The sequence below is a fragment of the Hemitrygon akajei genome, chromosome 8 (assembly GCF_048418815.1).
Source record: "Hemitrygon akajei chromosome 8, sHemAka1.3, whole genome shotgun sequence".
Taxonomy (NCBI): domain Eukaryota; kingdom Metazoa; phylum Chordata; class Chondrichthyes; order Myliobatiformes; family Dasyatidae; genus Hemitrygon; species Hemitrygon akajei.
In genome coordinates this window covers 26,169,450-26,186,537 of record NC_133131.1, presented here as the reverse complement: position 1 = coordinate 26,186,537, position 17,088 = coordinate 26,169,450, and the positions used below count along the sequence as shown (strand labels likewise).

At 41.9% G+C, this 17,088-nt stretch overlaps 1 protein-coding gene across 1 annotated transcript in view; it reads left to right on the top strand.

Moving 5' to 3' along the window:
- Positions 1-14,607, top strand: part of LOC140731518 (uncharacterized) — a 37,665-nt gene extending 23,058 nt beyond the window's left edge. The window contains exons 5-6 of the mRNA XM_073052989.1: positions 8,846-9,003; positions 10,452-14,607. Coding sequence (XP_072909090.1) covers positions 8,846-9,003; positions 10,452-10,587 — 294 coding nt within the window. The 3' untranslated portion in view covers positions 10,588-14,607. The remainder of the gene's footprint in view (positions 1-8,845; positions 9,004-10,451) is intronic.
- The last annotated feature ends 2,481 nt before the right edge of the window (positions 14,608-17,088 follow it).

The following is a 17,088-nucleotide window of genomic DNA, read 5'->3' as shown; positions in this document are numbered from 1 at the left end:
TTCAAGACCAAAATTTATTTTAAACACAAGATCTTCTGCCTATGCTAGCCTTTTCAGAAGGCCTTTGACAAGGTGCCATACATGAGGCTGTTTAACAAGTTACGAGTCCATGGTATTACAGGAAAGATTCTAGCATGGATAACGCAGTGGCTTATTGGAAGGAGGCAAAGTGTGGTAATAAAGGGAGACTTTTTGGCTGGCTCCAGTGACTAGTGGTGTTCCACAGGGATCTGTATTGGGACTGATTATTTTTACATTATATGTCAATGATTTGGATGATGGAATTGATGGCTTTGTAGCAAAGTTTGCAGATGATATAAAGATAGGTGGATGAGCAGGTAATCTTGAGGAAGTAGGCTACAGAAGGATTTAGACAGATGAGGAGAATGGGCAAAAAAGAGGCAGATCAATACAGTGTCGGGAAGTGTACGGTCATGCACTTTAGTAGAAGAAATCAAAAGATTGACTATTTTCTAAATGGACAGAAAATACAAAAGAACTGAGGTGCAAAGGGACTCTGGGGGTACTTTGCAGGATTCCCTAAAAGTTCATTTGCAGGTTGAGTCTGTGGTGAGGAAGGCAAATGCATCATTGGCATTCATTTCAAGAAGACAGGAATATAAATGTTGAGAGTCCAATCAGAAACAAGAGAAAATCTGCAGATGTTGGAACTCCAAGCAACACACACACACACACACACACACACACACACACACACACACACACACACACACACACACACACACACACACACACACACACACACACACACACACACACACACACACACACACACACACACACACACACCACTGAAGGAACTTAGCAGGGCAAGCAGCGTCTATGGAAAAATGTATAATCAATGTTTTGGGCTGAGCCTCTTCATCAGGACTGGAGAGAAAAAGATGAGTCAGAGTAAGATATTGGGGGGAGGGGAGGAAGAAACATAAGGTAATAGGTGAAACTGGAAGGGGGGTGTGAAGTAAAGAGCTGGGAAGTTGATTGGTGAAAGAGAAACAGGGCTAGAGATGATGGAATCTGACAGGAGAGGACAGAAGGCCATGGAAGAAAGAAAAGGGGGAGGAGCACTAGAGGAAGGTGATGGACAGGTTAGGAGATGAGGTGAGAGAGGGAATGGGGAATGGTGAAGGTTGGAGAGGGAGGGCATTACTGGAAGTTGGAGAAATCGATGTTCATGCCATCAGGTTGCAGGCTACCCAGTATTGCTCCTCCACTCTGAGTGTGACCTTATCATGACAGCAGGGGAGGCCATGGACTGACATATTGGAATAGAAATGGGAAGTGGAATTAAAGTGGGTGGCCACTGGGAGATCCCGCTTTTTCTGGCAGATGGAGCGTAGGTGCTCGGTGAAGTGGTCTCCGAATCTACATCAGGGCTCACCAGTTTTAAGGCAACACGAGTGAATCTGCAGATGCTGGAAATAAATAAAAAACTCAAAATGCTGGCAGAACTCAGCAGGCCAGACAGCATCTATGGGAGGAGGTAGTGACGATGTTTCGGGCCAAAACCCTTCATCAGGAGTGAAGTAACATGGGATGGTCGAGGAGGGATAAGAAGTGGGGGGAGGGATGAAGTAGAGAGGTGGGAAGTGATAGGCTGGAGGGAAATGGGCTAGGGGGAAGGTGGAGAATTATGGGAAATAAAAGAGAAAGAAAGGTAGGGCTGGGGGAGATTATAGTTAGGGGAGAAAAGAGAGAGAGAAAGAGAACCAGACTAAAATTATAGATAGAGATGGGGTTGGGGGGGGGGCAGGGGTATCAACGGAGGTCTGTGAGTTAACCTCCGTATATACCCCTGCCCCCCCTTACCCCATCCCTATCTATAATTTTAGTCTGGTTCTCTCTCTTTTCCCCCCTCACTATAATCTCCCCCCAGCCCTACCTTTCTTTCTCTTTTATTTCCCATAATTCTCCACCTTCCCCCTAGCCCATTTCCCTCCAGCCTATCACTTCCCACCTCTCTACTTCATCCCTCCCCCCACTTCTTATCCCTCCTCGACCATCCCATGTTACTTCACTCCTGATGAAAGGTTTTGGCCCGAAACGTCGTCACTACCTCCTCCCATAGATGCTGTCTGGCCTGCTGAGTTCTGCCAGCATTTTGTGTTTTTTATTTACTCACCAATTTTAACCCCACTTCCATTCCTATTCATAATATTTATATATATTTAAGGTGGGTTAATAGATTCCTGATTGGTCAGGACATGAAGAGATACAGGGAGAAGGCAGTAGATTGAGGCTGAGGAAAACTGGATCAGCCATAATGAAATGGGCCAAAGTGGCCTAATTCTGCTCCTGTATCTTATGGTTTTATGGAAATGTTTAGGTGAAGTGATTTGAGTCAGTGCGTCCATTTCAGGAATGTGAATTGCATCTTCCTGGTGTTTAGGCAAAGACCCTGGACTTTAAGACTTCCTTTCTGCTACATTTGCCCTATTATGTAAATACCAGGTGAAATTGGTGCATTTTTCTAGCACTAAAATACCATTTCAGATTTTCAAATTCCTGACCTTGCATTGTATTTATATAATGAAATCCATGAATTTAATGGAATTTAAAAATATTATGGATTATAATTCATCCAGCTGATTAAGATGCATGGCGTCCATGGTGATTTGGCCACTTGGATTCAGAACTGGCTTGCCCACAGAAGATAAAGGACAGTAGTTAATGTGACTTATTCTGGTTGAAGGTCCACGACTAGAGGTGTTCTGCAGGGATTCCTACTATGACCACTGCTGTGTGTGACATACATAATTGACTTGGATGACAGTGTTGGTGGGTGGGTACAGTTAGATTGTTTACAGGCAACAAAAAATATATTTATTTATTGAAATACAGTGTGGAATAGGCCCTTTTCATCCTTTGAGCATGTAATCCAGCAACCTCCTAGCCTAATCATGGGCCAATTTACAATGATCAATTGACCGACGAACCAGTACATCTTTGGACTGTGGGAGGAAACCAGAGCACCCAGAGGAATCTCACATGGTCATGGGGAGAGTGTACAAACTCCTTACAGGCAGTGGCAGGAACGTTGTGTAGAAGATCACCTAAGGATACAGCGGGGTACAGTTCAGTTACAGTTGTGAGCAGAGAAATGGCAGATGGTTTAATCCAGGCAAGTATGAGGTGTTACACTTTGGGAGACCAAACGTAAAGGGACAGTAAACAGTTAATGGTAGGACACTTAACAGTATTGATGAACAGATAGATTTTGGGGTCCAAGTCCGTAGCTTGCTGAAGGCCATTACATGGGTTGATCAGTTGACAAAGAATGAGAATCAAAATCAGGTTCATTATCTGATAAAATGTATCATTAAATTTGTTAACATAGCTGCAGCAATATATGATAATATAGAAAGAAAAAAGAATAAGTAAATCAATTGCAGCAAGTGTGTGTGTGTATGTATATATGTATGTATATTTAATATATTAAAATAGTGCAAAAACAGAAATAATAAATATTTTTTAAAAAGTGAGGTAGTGTTCATGGGTTCAAGGTCCATTTAGGAATTGGATGGCAGAGGGGAAGAAATTGTTTCTGAATCACTGGGAGTGTGCCTTCAGGCTTCTGTACCTCCTTCCTGACGGTAACAGTGAGAAGAGAGAATGCCCTTGGTGACGAGGGCCCTTTAATAATGCATGTTGCCTTTCTGAGCCACTGCTTCTTGAAGATGTCTTGGGTGCAACAGTGGCTGGTACCCAAGATGAAGTTGACTAATTTTACACAAGCAGTCAACGTTTCGGGCTGAGACCCTTCGTCAGGACTGCTTGTTTCAATGGATGCTGCCTGACCTGCTGAGTTCATCCAGCTTGTTTGTACATGTTGATTTGACCACAGCATCTGCAGTGTTTTTTGTGTTGACTAACTTTACAACTTTCTGAAGCTTTCGGTCCTGTGTTTTAGCACCCACCCCCCCCCCCCCGCCCATACCAGACAGTGATGCAGCCAGTCAGAGTGCTCTCCACAGTACATCTATAGATGTTTTTGAGTGTTTTAGTTGACAAACCAAATCTATTGAATCTCCTAATGAAATATAGCTTCTTTATTGCTGTATCAGTTTGAAGGCATAGGGCATTCTTACCTTTATCAATCAAGGTACTGAAATCGAGAGTCAGGAAGGAATGTTGCAGCTTTATAAAATTCTCTTTGAATCTGGAGTATTGCATTTGCTTCTGGTCATTTTCCATTAGAGGAAGGATGTGAAGGCTTTGGAGAGGGTGCCAGAGGTTTAACAGGATGCTGTCTGGATTGGCGACCATGTGCTATAATGTGAGACAAACTTGAGTTGTTTTCTCTTGAACGACAGAGGGGAGATCGAATAGAAGTTGAGAAGATTATGAAGACCTGGAGAGAGTAGACAGCCAGTATCTATGTACCAGCGTCAAAATATCTAACGCTAGAGGGCATGGTGAGTGTGAGAGACGCGAGTTCAAAGGGCAAGTTTATCTTACACAGAGAGAGAAGGATGCCTGCAATGGGGTGTTTGTACTGGTAATGGAGGTAAATATGATAGAAACATTTAAAAGGCTCTTGGAGAAGAACATGAATGTGCAGGGAATGCACGTTGTGTAGACTGAAGAGATTAGTTTAGTTCAGTATTTAACTACTAGTTTGAAATGTTTGTGGGCTGAAGGGCCTGTTCCTGTGGTGTACTGTATTATGCTCTATAATTATTTCTTGCCCCTTTTTCCCTTTAGATTTCCCAATGTTCTATGCTAATTTATGAGCTGCCAACTTGCTCTGCTTATCAGAAACGCTACATGTAAATGGTCCTTTCTGCTACTTCTGCAACAGCAACATCAATTTACTTGCTCATGAGCTATCAAACTGCCAAGATTTTCTCCACAGAATCTGCCGACGTGCATCCAGCAAAGGATTTCTAACAATCCCTGGCCACAAAATATAAGCCTAGAGCTCACAATTTCTCATTTATTACACAGAGAAAAAGAGGTTTGCAAATAACACATTACTTCAGAGGCGAGCATATAAAGAACAGATTGCCGGCAAGGGAGTTTTGGCTGTTTTTGTATGGAGGTTCAGTTAATCATTCATGCAGAATACACAGATCTCTGTGGAAAATTGAACTGTATAACCATCACCATTGGGGCAGAACCTTGGTGTGATTTAGCTGATAAACAGATTTTGGAACAGGTTCAAAGGTGAGACAGTCTTGTACTATGCCCTTTGGATACTGTAGAGCTATAGCAGTGCCTTGAATGCAAGGCAGTTCTGCCAGAGATGAGGACATACAAGTATAATATTAATAACAGTCAACACAAGGCTCAATCAATACTAGGTTTATGAGCTTTTCAATAAGCTCCTTATCAATCATTACTTACAATAAAGGTAATGTTGCCTATGAGGAAACTTTAAATTCTGTGTGAATATTTAGCCTTTGGCTAAAGATCTTCATGGATCACAGACGGATGAGACCATCTGATGAAATTACTTGCCTGTCTCACAGGCTTTTTGAATGTCAGAGGTACCATGATTTAACCTGCAGGTGACAAATCCTATTGTTCCTCTTTACAGCACAGTCCCTATGAGTCACATTGTTTAAAACCTCTCACTGTCGTAGTACAGTAGAGGGAGTCCTGCTTCTTTGCGTGGGTCCTCCCAGGGTCCTAATGCCTGACTTGTGCAAATGTGTACATATGAGCATGCATTTAGAAGACTGGCCGGGTGGATTTTCTGGCTGTTAAGGGGCTGCATGCATCCCTTGCTCTGTGTGGAAACTTGGTTTGTGGCCACATTTCCAACCTGCAAAAGCTGTTCAGGTTAGATGTGGAGGAACTGTATCAGGGGTAGTGGAAATAGAACTATGAGAATCTGACTTGGTGCCAACTGAGAGGGAGCTGTTAGTGTTCTGGGATCCCTGTGAATTCTTGACCATTGTCAACAGGCATACTCCGAGACAGCCCAAAATAGCATGGCTGAATTGACACAGCCTCTGCTAATATTAATTAACCTAAAGCAAAATACAGCCGATACTGGAAACTGGAAATTAAAAATAGCAATTACTGGAAATATTCCACTGGTCAGACATCGAATTTGAGGAGACAATGAAAGTTTATGACCTTTCATTAGACTAAATGAATAGTCATAAACATGAATTATTAGCTCTCGTTCTCTTTCCTGATCATGGCTATTTAAACAGGCTCATGACCAAACTCTCAGCAGTGTGCATTAATGAGTCTTGCTTGACTTGATATGGATTCCGAAGAATTTTCTACCTTCCTCCTGTAGGCAAGAGTTACAGATTTACCTGAACTGCGCACTGGAATACAGTTCCAAAACTGGAATGTGGAAGCACAAGTCCCACTACAATTTGTATCAGTTTTTTTTGACTGAGATTATTGTTTTGAAAACACATCCTCGATTTCAGGGGTGGCAAACCTATAGCGCAAAAAATTTAATTGGCACGTGGCATGCAGTGCTGCCCCTTGATTCATTAAAATGTATCGATAATAGAGATATACAGTTATGTTTAGCGCTAAATGAAGCGGAGAATGATTTTTAATTTTACAGCCAGAGAGCAGTGAAATGTTTTCACAGGAAAAATCTCACCTTGGCTTGGCATCAGCTGAATCATTGGTTTCCTGAGACCTTTTGAAATCCTTGCTGAACTGGTGTATGCTTCAGTATTTACATAGCAAAGAGATATAATAACAATACTCTTTAGAAATGATTACCATTGCGGTCTGCGAAACATGTCATTACCACCCTCCCCTCACTCTTTGCTTTCCACACGGGTCGCCCATTCTGTGATTCTCTTATCCATCTGTCCCTCTCCACTGATCTCCCTCCAGGCACTTATTCTTGCAAATGGAAGTTTTACACCTGCCCATTTACCTCCTCCCTTACCAGCATTCATGGCCCCAAACAGTCCTTCCAGGTGAGGCAACGGTTCACCTGCGAGTCTGTCGGGGTCACCTATCGTATGTGGTGCTCCTGGTGCAGTATCCTTTACATTGATGAGACCCGACATTGCTTGGGGGCTTTGCTTTGTCGAGCAACTTCATCCTGCCCACAGCAAGCAGGATTTCCCAGTGGCCAACCATGTTGATTCCAATTTCCATTCCCATTGTGACATGTTGGTCCATGGCCTTCCCTGCTGGCATGGGGAGACTATTCTCAGGTTGGATGAGCAACACCCCTTATTCCATCTGGGTAGCCTCCAACTTAACAGCACAAACATCGATTTCTCTAACCTCCAGTAATTTCTCCCCCTCCCCTTCTCTCTTTGTCCATTCCCCATTCTGGTTCTCCTCTTACCTCTACTCTTCTCCCCACATGCCTATCATAACTGTCTGCTGCCCCTCCTTCTTCCCTTTCTCCCATGGTCCACTCTGCTTTCCTATCAGATTCCTCCTTCTTTAGTCCTGTACTGTACCTTTCCCACCTATCACCTTCCAGCTTCTCACTTCTTACCCCCTCCTCCATCCACCCACCTTCCCCCTCACCCAGCTTCACCTATCATCCTTCAGCTTGTACTCCTTCTGCTACCCCCACCTTCTTATTCTGACCATCAGGACTGGGAAGGAAGAGAGAAGAAGGGTTCTGGCCCAAAACATTGACTATTTATTCCTTTTCATAGATACTGCCTGAACTGCTGAGTCCATCCAGCATTTTGTGTGTGTTATTTTTCAATTGTTTTATTAATACTAATATTTTTAAGTGTTTCATTTATTTCAATCCATCCTTGTTATATTTCTGTTAATAGTAAAGCAATGAATGGACTTAAATAAGCAATAGGACCCATCCTTTTTCCTTAAGCAAGTCCTAACTATTGTTACTAATTCACTAATCAATGGCATGCAAGGGAATTTTCTAGAATATTATCACCAATTTGGGCACATGCTCTCAACAAGTGTTGCTACCCCTGTCCTAATGCATTAAGGCCAGATCCCAATCAAATTAATTCTCCAATTCAGATATTCTGTAGTCACACACATGATGATCCTTAATCAGACTTTTGCAGGAAGTTGTTCTGTTCTGAGCTCAAAGCAAATTCCAGAATGGCTTTGTAATGCCTTAGAAATCAATCAAGTTGGCTTGTCTAGTGACGTGCATCAATGAACTGTGTAGGGTAGTTCTGAAATGTGTAGTGAGGCCTTGGACTCGGTCACAATCGAGTTAGAGGGAGAGGAAGATGTAGCTCATGACATCATTAACCCTGAACTGGGAAGATGGGACTCTTTACCAATGTGGTAAACCATGTATATCTGTCTGGACACGTCCCTCTGCTGACTGCTCCTATGGCTCCTCCCACAGACCCCTGGATAAAGGCGATTGTGTCACTGCTCCTCCCACAGTCCCGGGCAGTCATCCAGCATAGACATGGTCCATTTTACTGCTAATAAAAGCCTTTCAGTATTTACTCTACTTCCAGTCTTTTGGAGTTATTAATAGTGCATCAACCAATCAGGCCCATTGTTCAGCTGTAAGAAAACAGGGAGAGGGTGAACCTTCTACCCTTAGCTACCCCCTCTTCCACCTCCATCTCAGGCACTATTTTGGGATTGAGGATAGTGTTTCTACTCTGGTCTTGTGAGTTCTGAGGTGAAGAATGTGCACTGTGGAACCACAGATGTCTGCGCCCCCAATAGGCAGGAAAATTCCGATGGGGTTAGTGGGTGGCTGGTTTGTGATGTTGCATGCTTCTTCTGCTAATAATAAGGGGTTTCTGTGTGCTCCTGAGGTGTGGCATTGTGGTTCTCAGTACCATTATAAATGTGCCTTCTCTAAATAATGATACAAATTCTTTGAGAATAGCAGCAATTTAATGATGTAGTTTCTACGGGATTCCCTTCTCAGGAAATGGAACATGCATTATTGCTTGTCTACAAGCTGAATGAACGGCATATTGAGAGACTCTACACCTTGACAAAAGTCAATGAAGATTTCAAAGTGGATCTGAAATTATTCATTGCTCTTGGTTGTTTGATGTCTAGAATTCTGGATAAAGAGCCAATGTAAGTACAGTGCCCTATTTGAATGAGTTGCTACTCAATGCTTCTTAAACTAGTTCAGAATTAATTGGTTTTATATGTTCAAGAGCTGTCTAACTTGACCAGAAGGACAGAAGTCTCTACTTTCCATCTACTGTGGCCGTAGACGAAATTTTCAGTAGAAGTACTTACCGAATTAAACATCATAAGCACAGCGTTACAAAGAAACAAAGGTTCATTTTATTATCAAAGTAACTCTGAAATTCTTCAGTTCTCCAGGAAGCCATAAAACAAAGAAAGGCATCAACCCCAAAATCCCACCTCCCCACAAAAAACACAAACAAAAATGGATTAGGCACATTGAACCCCAAATCCCTCCTCCCACACAAAAACTGAGTAAAACAGCAATTGGCTCCAGTGAGCTGGGTTCAGTCCTGACCTCTGGCTTTGTCTACACGGAGATTGCATGTTGTTCTTGAGATTCAGTGTCTCTCCCTGAGTGCTCTAGTTTCAGCTACTGAACTTCGCTGAAGTAAGGATGGGTGATAGAAATATAAAGGGGAAATTAATGAGCATGTCTGGCAGAATGGGTTGTGAGGAAATAAATAAGCTAATGGGGAAGATGGGATTGCTCTGAATGTAACCACGGATGTGATGGACCAAATGGCCTCCTCCTAAGCTGGGAGCAAACTGGGAACATGAATGCTCTGTTAATTGAAAGCTTTTGCTATGCTTTTATAACAAATATACTTTTTACTTACTTTAGGGGTGTGGGCAGTGCTAGTAAGACCCATACTTATTGGTCTGAAGAAGTGTTATTGGCTAACATGTTAGCTGCTTCAATTCCTGTACCTCAGTTGTTCTTTGAAACCTTCAGGACTTTTGGAGCAGGGAGACCCATGTCCTTATAACCTTCTTTGATTTTAGTCATCTCATGATGTTGATGATCAATGGAGAGACATTTTCTTTAAACCACCAGCAGACCAGTTAACTAAATCTTCAAATTATTAGTGTCCTTTTGGGTTCTGGTCCTGAACATCTGGACAGAGCATCTCAACATTTAAGTGCTTGGGTCTTCTGCTGATCGCAGTGGACAATCTGTGTTGGGTGGGTACATCTGCTTGTACAGCAATGACAGATGCTGGTTTGAGAAAGGAATATGGTGTGTTTGAACGTTACCACACATGACTTCCCAGTAACTATAGGGGCCTGTGTCTGGGATCAGCTGTGTCAGTAAATGAAAATCAATAAACCAGAGATGTCTGTAATCTGAAATAAAAACAGGAAGTGCTGCATACTCTCAACAGGCCAGGTTGCAGCTGTGTATGGAGAAAATGAGTTAATGTTTTTATATAATTTCTGTCAGCTTGACTTGTGAACAGTGTGACACTTTCTCATTGGATTCTATTGTTGGAAACACTGCTGTTATTTTATTGGGTATCAGAAGTTCATCAGTTTATCTTTTACCTCAGTGATGATGCTGTCAAACCGAACATAATCGCTATGAAGGATCTCCTAGAGAAAGCTGATTTCTATGCCCTAAAATGGAGAGCTTCTGATGTTGAGATTGGCGGTGATCTTTGGATTTTGCTGTCGTATTTGTTCTAAGTGAAATTTTCCAACCAAGTATCACACATGTAAAGTAAAAGAAAATTGCACATTTTACGTTTATTTATGCATTATCTGTAGACTTAATTGTTACATTGTCTTCTCTCTGCTTCCAGCCTCTATACATTTGAGCTAATGGAAGGCCCCACTGTCCTATACAATGAATGAAGTCCTATTCACTCATCACCTTTGTCCTGTTGATCTTCTCTATTTGCTTCCAGTTGAACAGCACCTACATTTAAACGTAGCCGAGACTACCTGACAACCAGCCATTTCATGAATGAGCCTGTCCACATCCTCTTCTACTAGCCAAATGAAAGATAGCGAGACAACACCTTATGTTTACATGGGCAGTCTCTAACCTACAGGCATGAACATCGAATTTGCAGGCTTCCACTAACTGCTCTTCCTGTACATTCCCCTGTTTTTCCTTTTGTTTTGCTTTCTTTTTCTCTCCCTTCTCCTGATCCAACTGCCCCCTTCACCTTGTGTCTTTCCCCTCCCCCACCCTAGCCATTTGCCTATCGGCCACACATTCCTGACTATGTCTCTCCCCTCCCCACCTCTCTCTATACATTTCAGGCTCCACCATCCTTTCCTATCAGATTCCATCATCTTCAGTCCTTTGTCACTTCATACATCATTCCCACCCTCTAACAAGGGAGAATCTGCCGATGCTGGAAATCCAAGTGACACACACAAAATGCTGGAGGAACACGGCAGGCCAGGCAGCATCTATGGTAAAGAGTATAGTCAATATTTCCGGCCACAATCCCACCCTCATGTGCTTATCACCTGCTAAGTCTTGCTTCACCCTTTCCCCCCCCCATCTGCTTTATCTTGGCCATCTCCTTCTACCTTTCTAGGCCAGATGAAGGTTACTGACATGAAACATTGACTGTTTCCCTCCATTGATGTTGACTGACCTGCTGAGTTCCTCCAGTGCTTTTTGAATTCATCTACATTTTAAGATTGTCACGTTTCTTTGAAAATTTCCCTAAGACTTTAGAACATAGAAACTTACAGCACATTACAGGCCCTTTGGCCCACAATGTTGTGCTGACCATGTAACCTACTCTAGAGACTGCCTAGAATGCCCCTAGTGCATAGCACTCCATTTTTCTAAGCTCCATGCACCTAAGAGTCTCTTAAAAGACCCTATTGTATCTGCTTTCACCACCACTGCCAGCAGTGCATTCCACGCACCCACCACTCTCTGTGTGAAAAACTTACCCCTGACATCCCCTCGGTACCTATTTCCAAGCACCTTAAAACTATGCCCCCTCATGTTAGCCACTTCAGCTCTGAGAGAAAGCCTGTGGTTATCCACACGATCAAAGCCCCTCATCTTATATACCTTTATCAGATCACCTTTCATCCTCTGTTGCACCAAGAAGAAAAGACCAAGTTCACTCAACCTGTTCTCATGACTTATGCCCTCCAATCCAGGCAACATCCTTGTAAATCTCCTCTGCACTCTCTCTATAGTATCCACATCCTTCCTGTAGTGAGGTGACCAGAAATGAGCACAATACTCCAAGTGGGGTCTGACCAAGGTCTTATATAGCTGTAACATTACCTCACAGCTCTTGAACTCAGTTCCATGGTTGATGAATGCCAATACACTATATGCCTTCTTAACAACACAGTCAACCTGTGCAGCAGTTTCGAGTGTCCTATAGACACGGATACCAAGATCTCTCAGATCCTCCGCACTGCCAAGATCCCTAGCATTAATATTATAATCTATCTTCCAATACGACCTACCAAATGAACCACTTCACACTTATCTGGGTTGAACTCCATCTGCCACTTCTCAGCCCAGTTCTGCATCCTATTGATGTCCCGCTGTAATCTCTGACAACCTTCCAGACTGTCCACAACACCCCCAACTTTTGTGTCATCAACAAACTTACTAACCGACCCTTCTACTTCTTCATCCAGGTCATTTATAAAAATCACGAAGAGGAGAGGGTCACAGAATAGATCCCTGTGGACCACCACTGGTCACCGACCTCCATGCAGAATATGAACTATCTACAACCACCCTTTGCCTTCTGTGGGCAAGCCAATTCTGGATCCACAAAGCAAGGTCTCCTTGGATCCCATGCCTTCTTACTTTCTGAAGGTGTCTTGTATGGGGAACCTTATCAAGTGCCTTACTGAAATCCATATACACTACATCCACTGCTCTACCTTCATCAATGTGTTTTGTTACATCCTCAAAGAATTCAATCAGGCTCGTAAGGCATGACCTGCCCAAATCCATGCTGACTATCCCTAATCAGATTGTGTCTCTCCAAATGCTCATAAATCCTGTCTCTCAGGATCTTCTCCAACCACATGCCCACCACTGAAGTCAGACTCGGTGGTCTACAATTTCCCGAGTTATCTCTACTCCCTTTCTTGAACAAGGGAACAACATTTGCAAACCCCCAATCCTCCAGTACTTCTCCCATCTCTATTGAAAATCATTGCAAGAGGCTCAGCAATCTCCTCCCTCACTTCCCACTGTAGCCTGGGATATATCTCATCCAGTCCTGGTGAGTTATCTAAGTTAATGCTTTTCAAAAGCTCCAGCACATCCTCTTTCTTAATGTCTATATGCTCAAGCGTTTCAGTCCGCTGTAAGACATCCCCACAATTGCCAAGGTCTTTTTCCCTGGTAACGACTGAAGCAAAGTATTCGTTAAGTACCTCTGCTACCTCCTCCGACTCCATGCACCCACTTCCACTGCCGCACCTGATTGGTCCTATTCTCACACGGCTCATCCTCTTGTTCTTTACATACTTGTAGAATGCCTTGGAATTTTCCTTAATCCTGCTCACCAGCGCCTTCTCATGGCCCTTTCTGGCTCTCCTAATTCCGTTCTAAATCTCCTTCCTAGCAACCTTATAACTTTCTCTCTACCTTTCTCTGTAACCTCTTCCAATCCTATAATCTTCCAGTAACCAGTTGTTATTTTGGTTCTTTTTCAGTTCTGGGAGTGATTTTTAACCACTCCACTATAAGTTGTAGCAAAAACAGCCTGCTGGAGGAACTCAGAAGGTCAACCAACATTTGTGGGGGAAAGGAATTGTCAAATTTTCAGGTCAAAACCATGCATCCTACATTAGGGCGTAGGATATCCACCTGAAACATTGGCAATTCATTTCCCTTGGCTGATACTGATTAGCCCATTGTGTTTTTCCAGCAGATTGTATGTTGCTCTGTCTTCCACTATCTGCAGTCTCTAGTGTCACCAGTATTACTTCATAGGATGTAAAATTCCATCCTGAAATTGTCTGTCTCTCAGATCCTTTCACCCTCCTTTAAATCTTTAACCTGTTCCCTTTGACTAAGTGTTTGGTCATCAATCTTAGCATTTCTTTCCAATGGCTGTGTGTTAAATTTTGTTTGGTGATGCTCCTGTGAAACACCCTGTGACAATTTACAGTATGTAGTTGCTTTATATAAAATGTATGATGTTGATGTACTTTATTTGAGCTTTAATAGGCATTTCTAAAATTGTAGCCTGTTTGAAAGCAGATGTTACAATAAACTTTGTTTATATAAATGACGTATCGTAATTACTACAAAATGATGAACCACACAACCCAATTATACTTGAAGCTTTGGAAAAGATCGTCCTCAGTTAGCTATACTGTGTTTTCTAATAGTAAGTGAACACATTTACTGCATTTCTAAATATATTGATTTCAGCATCATTTTTCTTTATTCCCAGCAATGTCCGAAATGTCCAAAGAAATATAAAAATTTGAAAAGAAAATTAGAGTCTTGATAATGAGAACTACCAAAGAAAAATCCAGAGTGGCATGGGGAGGATGGAATGTGTTGTTCATGGATATATGTACACACAAAAGAAAATAAATGAGACTTATAAAATTGAAGATAAACATGATTGAACATAATTAAAGACAAATGCATTTGTGCTTTTTTGTAAGATGACAATGAAAGAGACTGGAAAATATGATACATATAGATAAATTAGCTCCTAAGATAATATATGGCTGAGAAAGTCAGTGGCAATTTCAAAACCAGTGATAGTGGGATCTGGATATATTTAGTTGCTTTTTGGGTCTGTCATTTTTGATCGTGCTTTTACAAACTTTCACAAGTCTGTGTTCTTTCAGGCTTTACAATTCCATTTTGTTCAGCAAGTTCCCACTGTTTCTATCTGCGGAATGCTTCATTTAACAAGTGTGCAAAAATTCCATCCTGTGATAAAAGCTACTCGGCCATTAAGAAATAACTGGTTATGTCAAATCATTTTTGGGTCCTTCAAAGGAGTAGATCAGCTCCAGTGATCACCGATTGGAGTTCAATTCTCGCTGCTGTCTATAAGGTGTTTCTACATTTTCCTCATGACCATGCGGGTTTGCTCCAGGAGCTCTGTTTCTCTCCCACGTTCCAAAGGTGTATGATTAAGGTTAACGAGTTGTTGGCTTGCTACACTTGTGATAGAAGTGTGGCGACACTTGCAGTCTGCCCGTAGTACAATCCTTGGATTACTTTAATCATTGATACAAAACGATGCATTTTACTGCATGTTTCAAGGAACATGTGATAAATAAAGCTAATTTTTAATTTTCAGATAAATTAGATTCTGAAGTTTGAAAATATACAGAATGAGGAGGTTGTGTGTATTAATATTAGGCATAAAACAACTGCGTATTGTAATAATTGTTATCATTATTTCTAATGTAAATAAATGTATGGTGTATACTGCTGTTCTATTGTCATTGAATAAATTTGATCTTTAATACAATTACAAGATGTTATCAATATTATGGTGTTCTATTACTTGCCAAGGATGGAAGAAAAAAATCCAGTGCAGATACAGGATAAATAAAAAAATAATAATTTAAAAGAAATACATAAATGCACAGGATTTTTGGCACTGGGCCATACCTTTCAGCCCTATCTCTGCCTGTAATTTTTTCTCTGTTCCCCTGCCATCGGGCAGTAGATACAAAAGCTTGAGGGTACGTGCCACCAGGCTCAAGGGCAGCTTCTGTCTTGCCATTATCAGACCCTGAATGGACCTCTTGTACCTAAAAGCTGAACGTCTGTTCTCCCGGTCTACTTCATCCTGGTCATGCCTATCTCTGTAACAGTAATACTAAGTTCAGCATCCTGCTTTCCATTTTATTTCCACAATGTACTTACCTATGGAATGACCTGTCTGGAAGGTGCACAAACAAAAGTTTTCCACTGTATAAGTTAATACCAATAATTCTCTCCCACCTCTTCAGGCCAATGGGATTCTTTATTCCTCCTCTTACATTTGCACTTTCAAAATATCTATCCAAAATCTAAGTCAAGTTTATTGTAATTTGCACAAGTAGATACATGCACAGAGGCAGTAAAAATTTTAACTGCACAGGATCACAGGCATATAACAATAAATACAGAACCTTCACAATAAAATCATAAATTAACTGCAATAATTATGCAAGGTTGTTATGCACAGTTTTGGTGGACAGGACATGTCACACACATGAAGGATTCCCGAATCCCCAAGCTATACTATGTGGTGAGCTTTCGCTGGGCAAGAGGAATCTGGACAGGCTCCACAGAGGTTCAAAGACTGCATGAAAGCTAACATTGCACGTGCTGGGCTTGTACCAAAACAGCTGGAACAGATTATGCATGACCGGAGTGGCTGGTGAGCCTTGGTTAGAACCACTCACCACAACCTGGAGGAGAGATGCCGAGCAGTGCTAGTCACTGCCAGACAAAGATGGAAAGCAGTACAATGGCTCCACTTCCAGATCCAGCACAGTTTCTAAGTCCTTATTGTGGATGTCTATGTTGCCCACAGCACGCACTCAGGAGCCACCTCTGGACACACAATAGAACTGCACAAATCTAATGGATAACCAGCATACAAGAAAGCACACAACTGAAAATTTAAAAAAGTCTGTCGTAATTCAAATTGATGAAAGTGGTCATAGTGTTGCTTTTTTGAGGTAGTTGTTAGCATCATTCACATAGGTTTAAGAGCCAAATTGTCGAAGAGAAGTAGTTGTTCTTGAACTTGGTGCTGTGGGACTTCAGGTTTCTGTATCTACTACCTAATGGTAGCATCTATTTGACTCTACTCTCATAAAGAATTCCACATTCTTCTGACGTTTTGTGTAAATATGTTTATTCTAAATTTCTTGTTTCATGTTTTAATGATTTTTGCAAGTCAATAGTTGTAGTTTTGCACTTGCTCATAAATTTGATCAATGAAAACCAAAGGCCTTCTCTTCATAGTCTTGGACTTCTTGTCAAAATGTTCCTGAATATCAGCAAGTTCCTCCCACGCCCCACTGCTGCATTGAGTGGCAAACTTGCCGTTTCTTTAGCTTTTGTGTGTTTTACGAGGCCGAGTTGCTAGTTCGATGCTCAACCCAGCACGGATGGAAAGCGTGCAAGGAGCTGGCTGGATTCGAACCCGGGACCACTCACCCCGAAGTCTTTTGTGGATGCCACTACACCACCGTCAGCTAGTC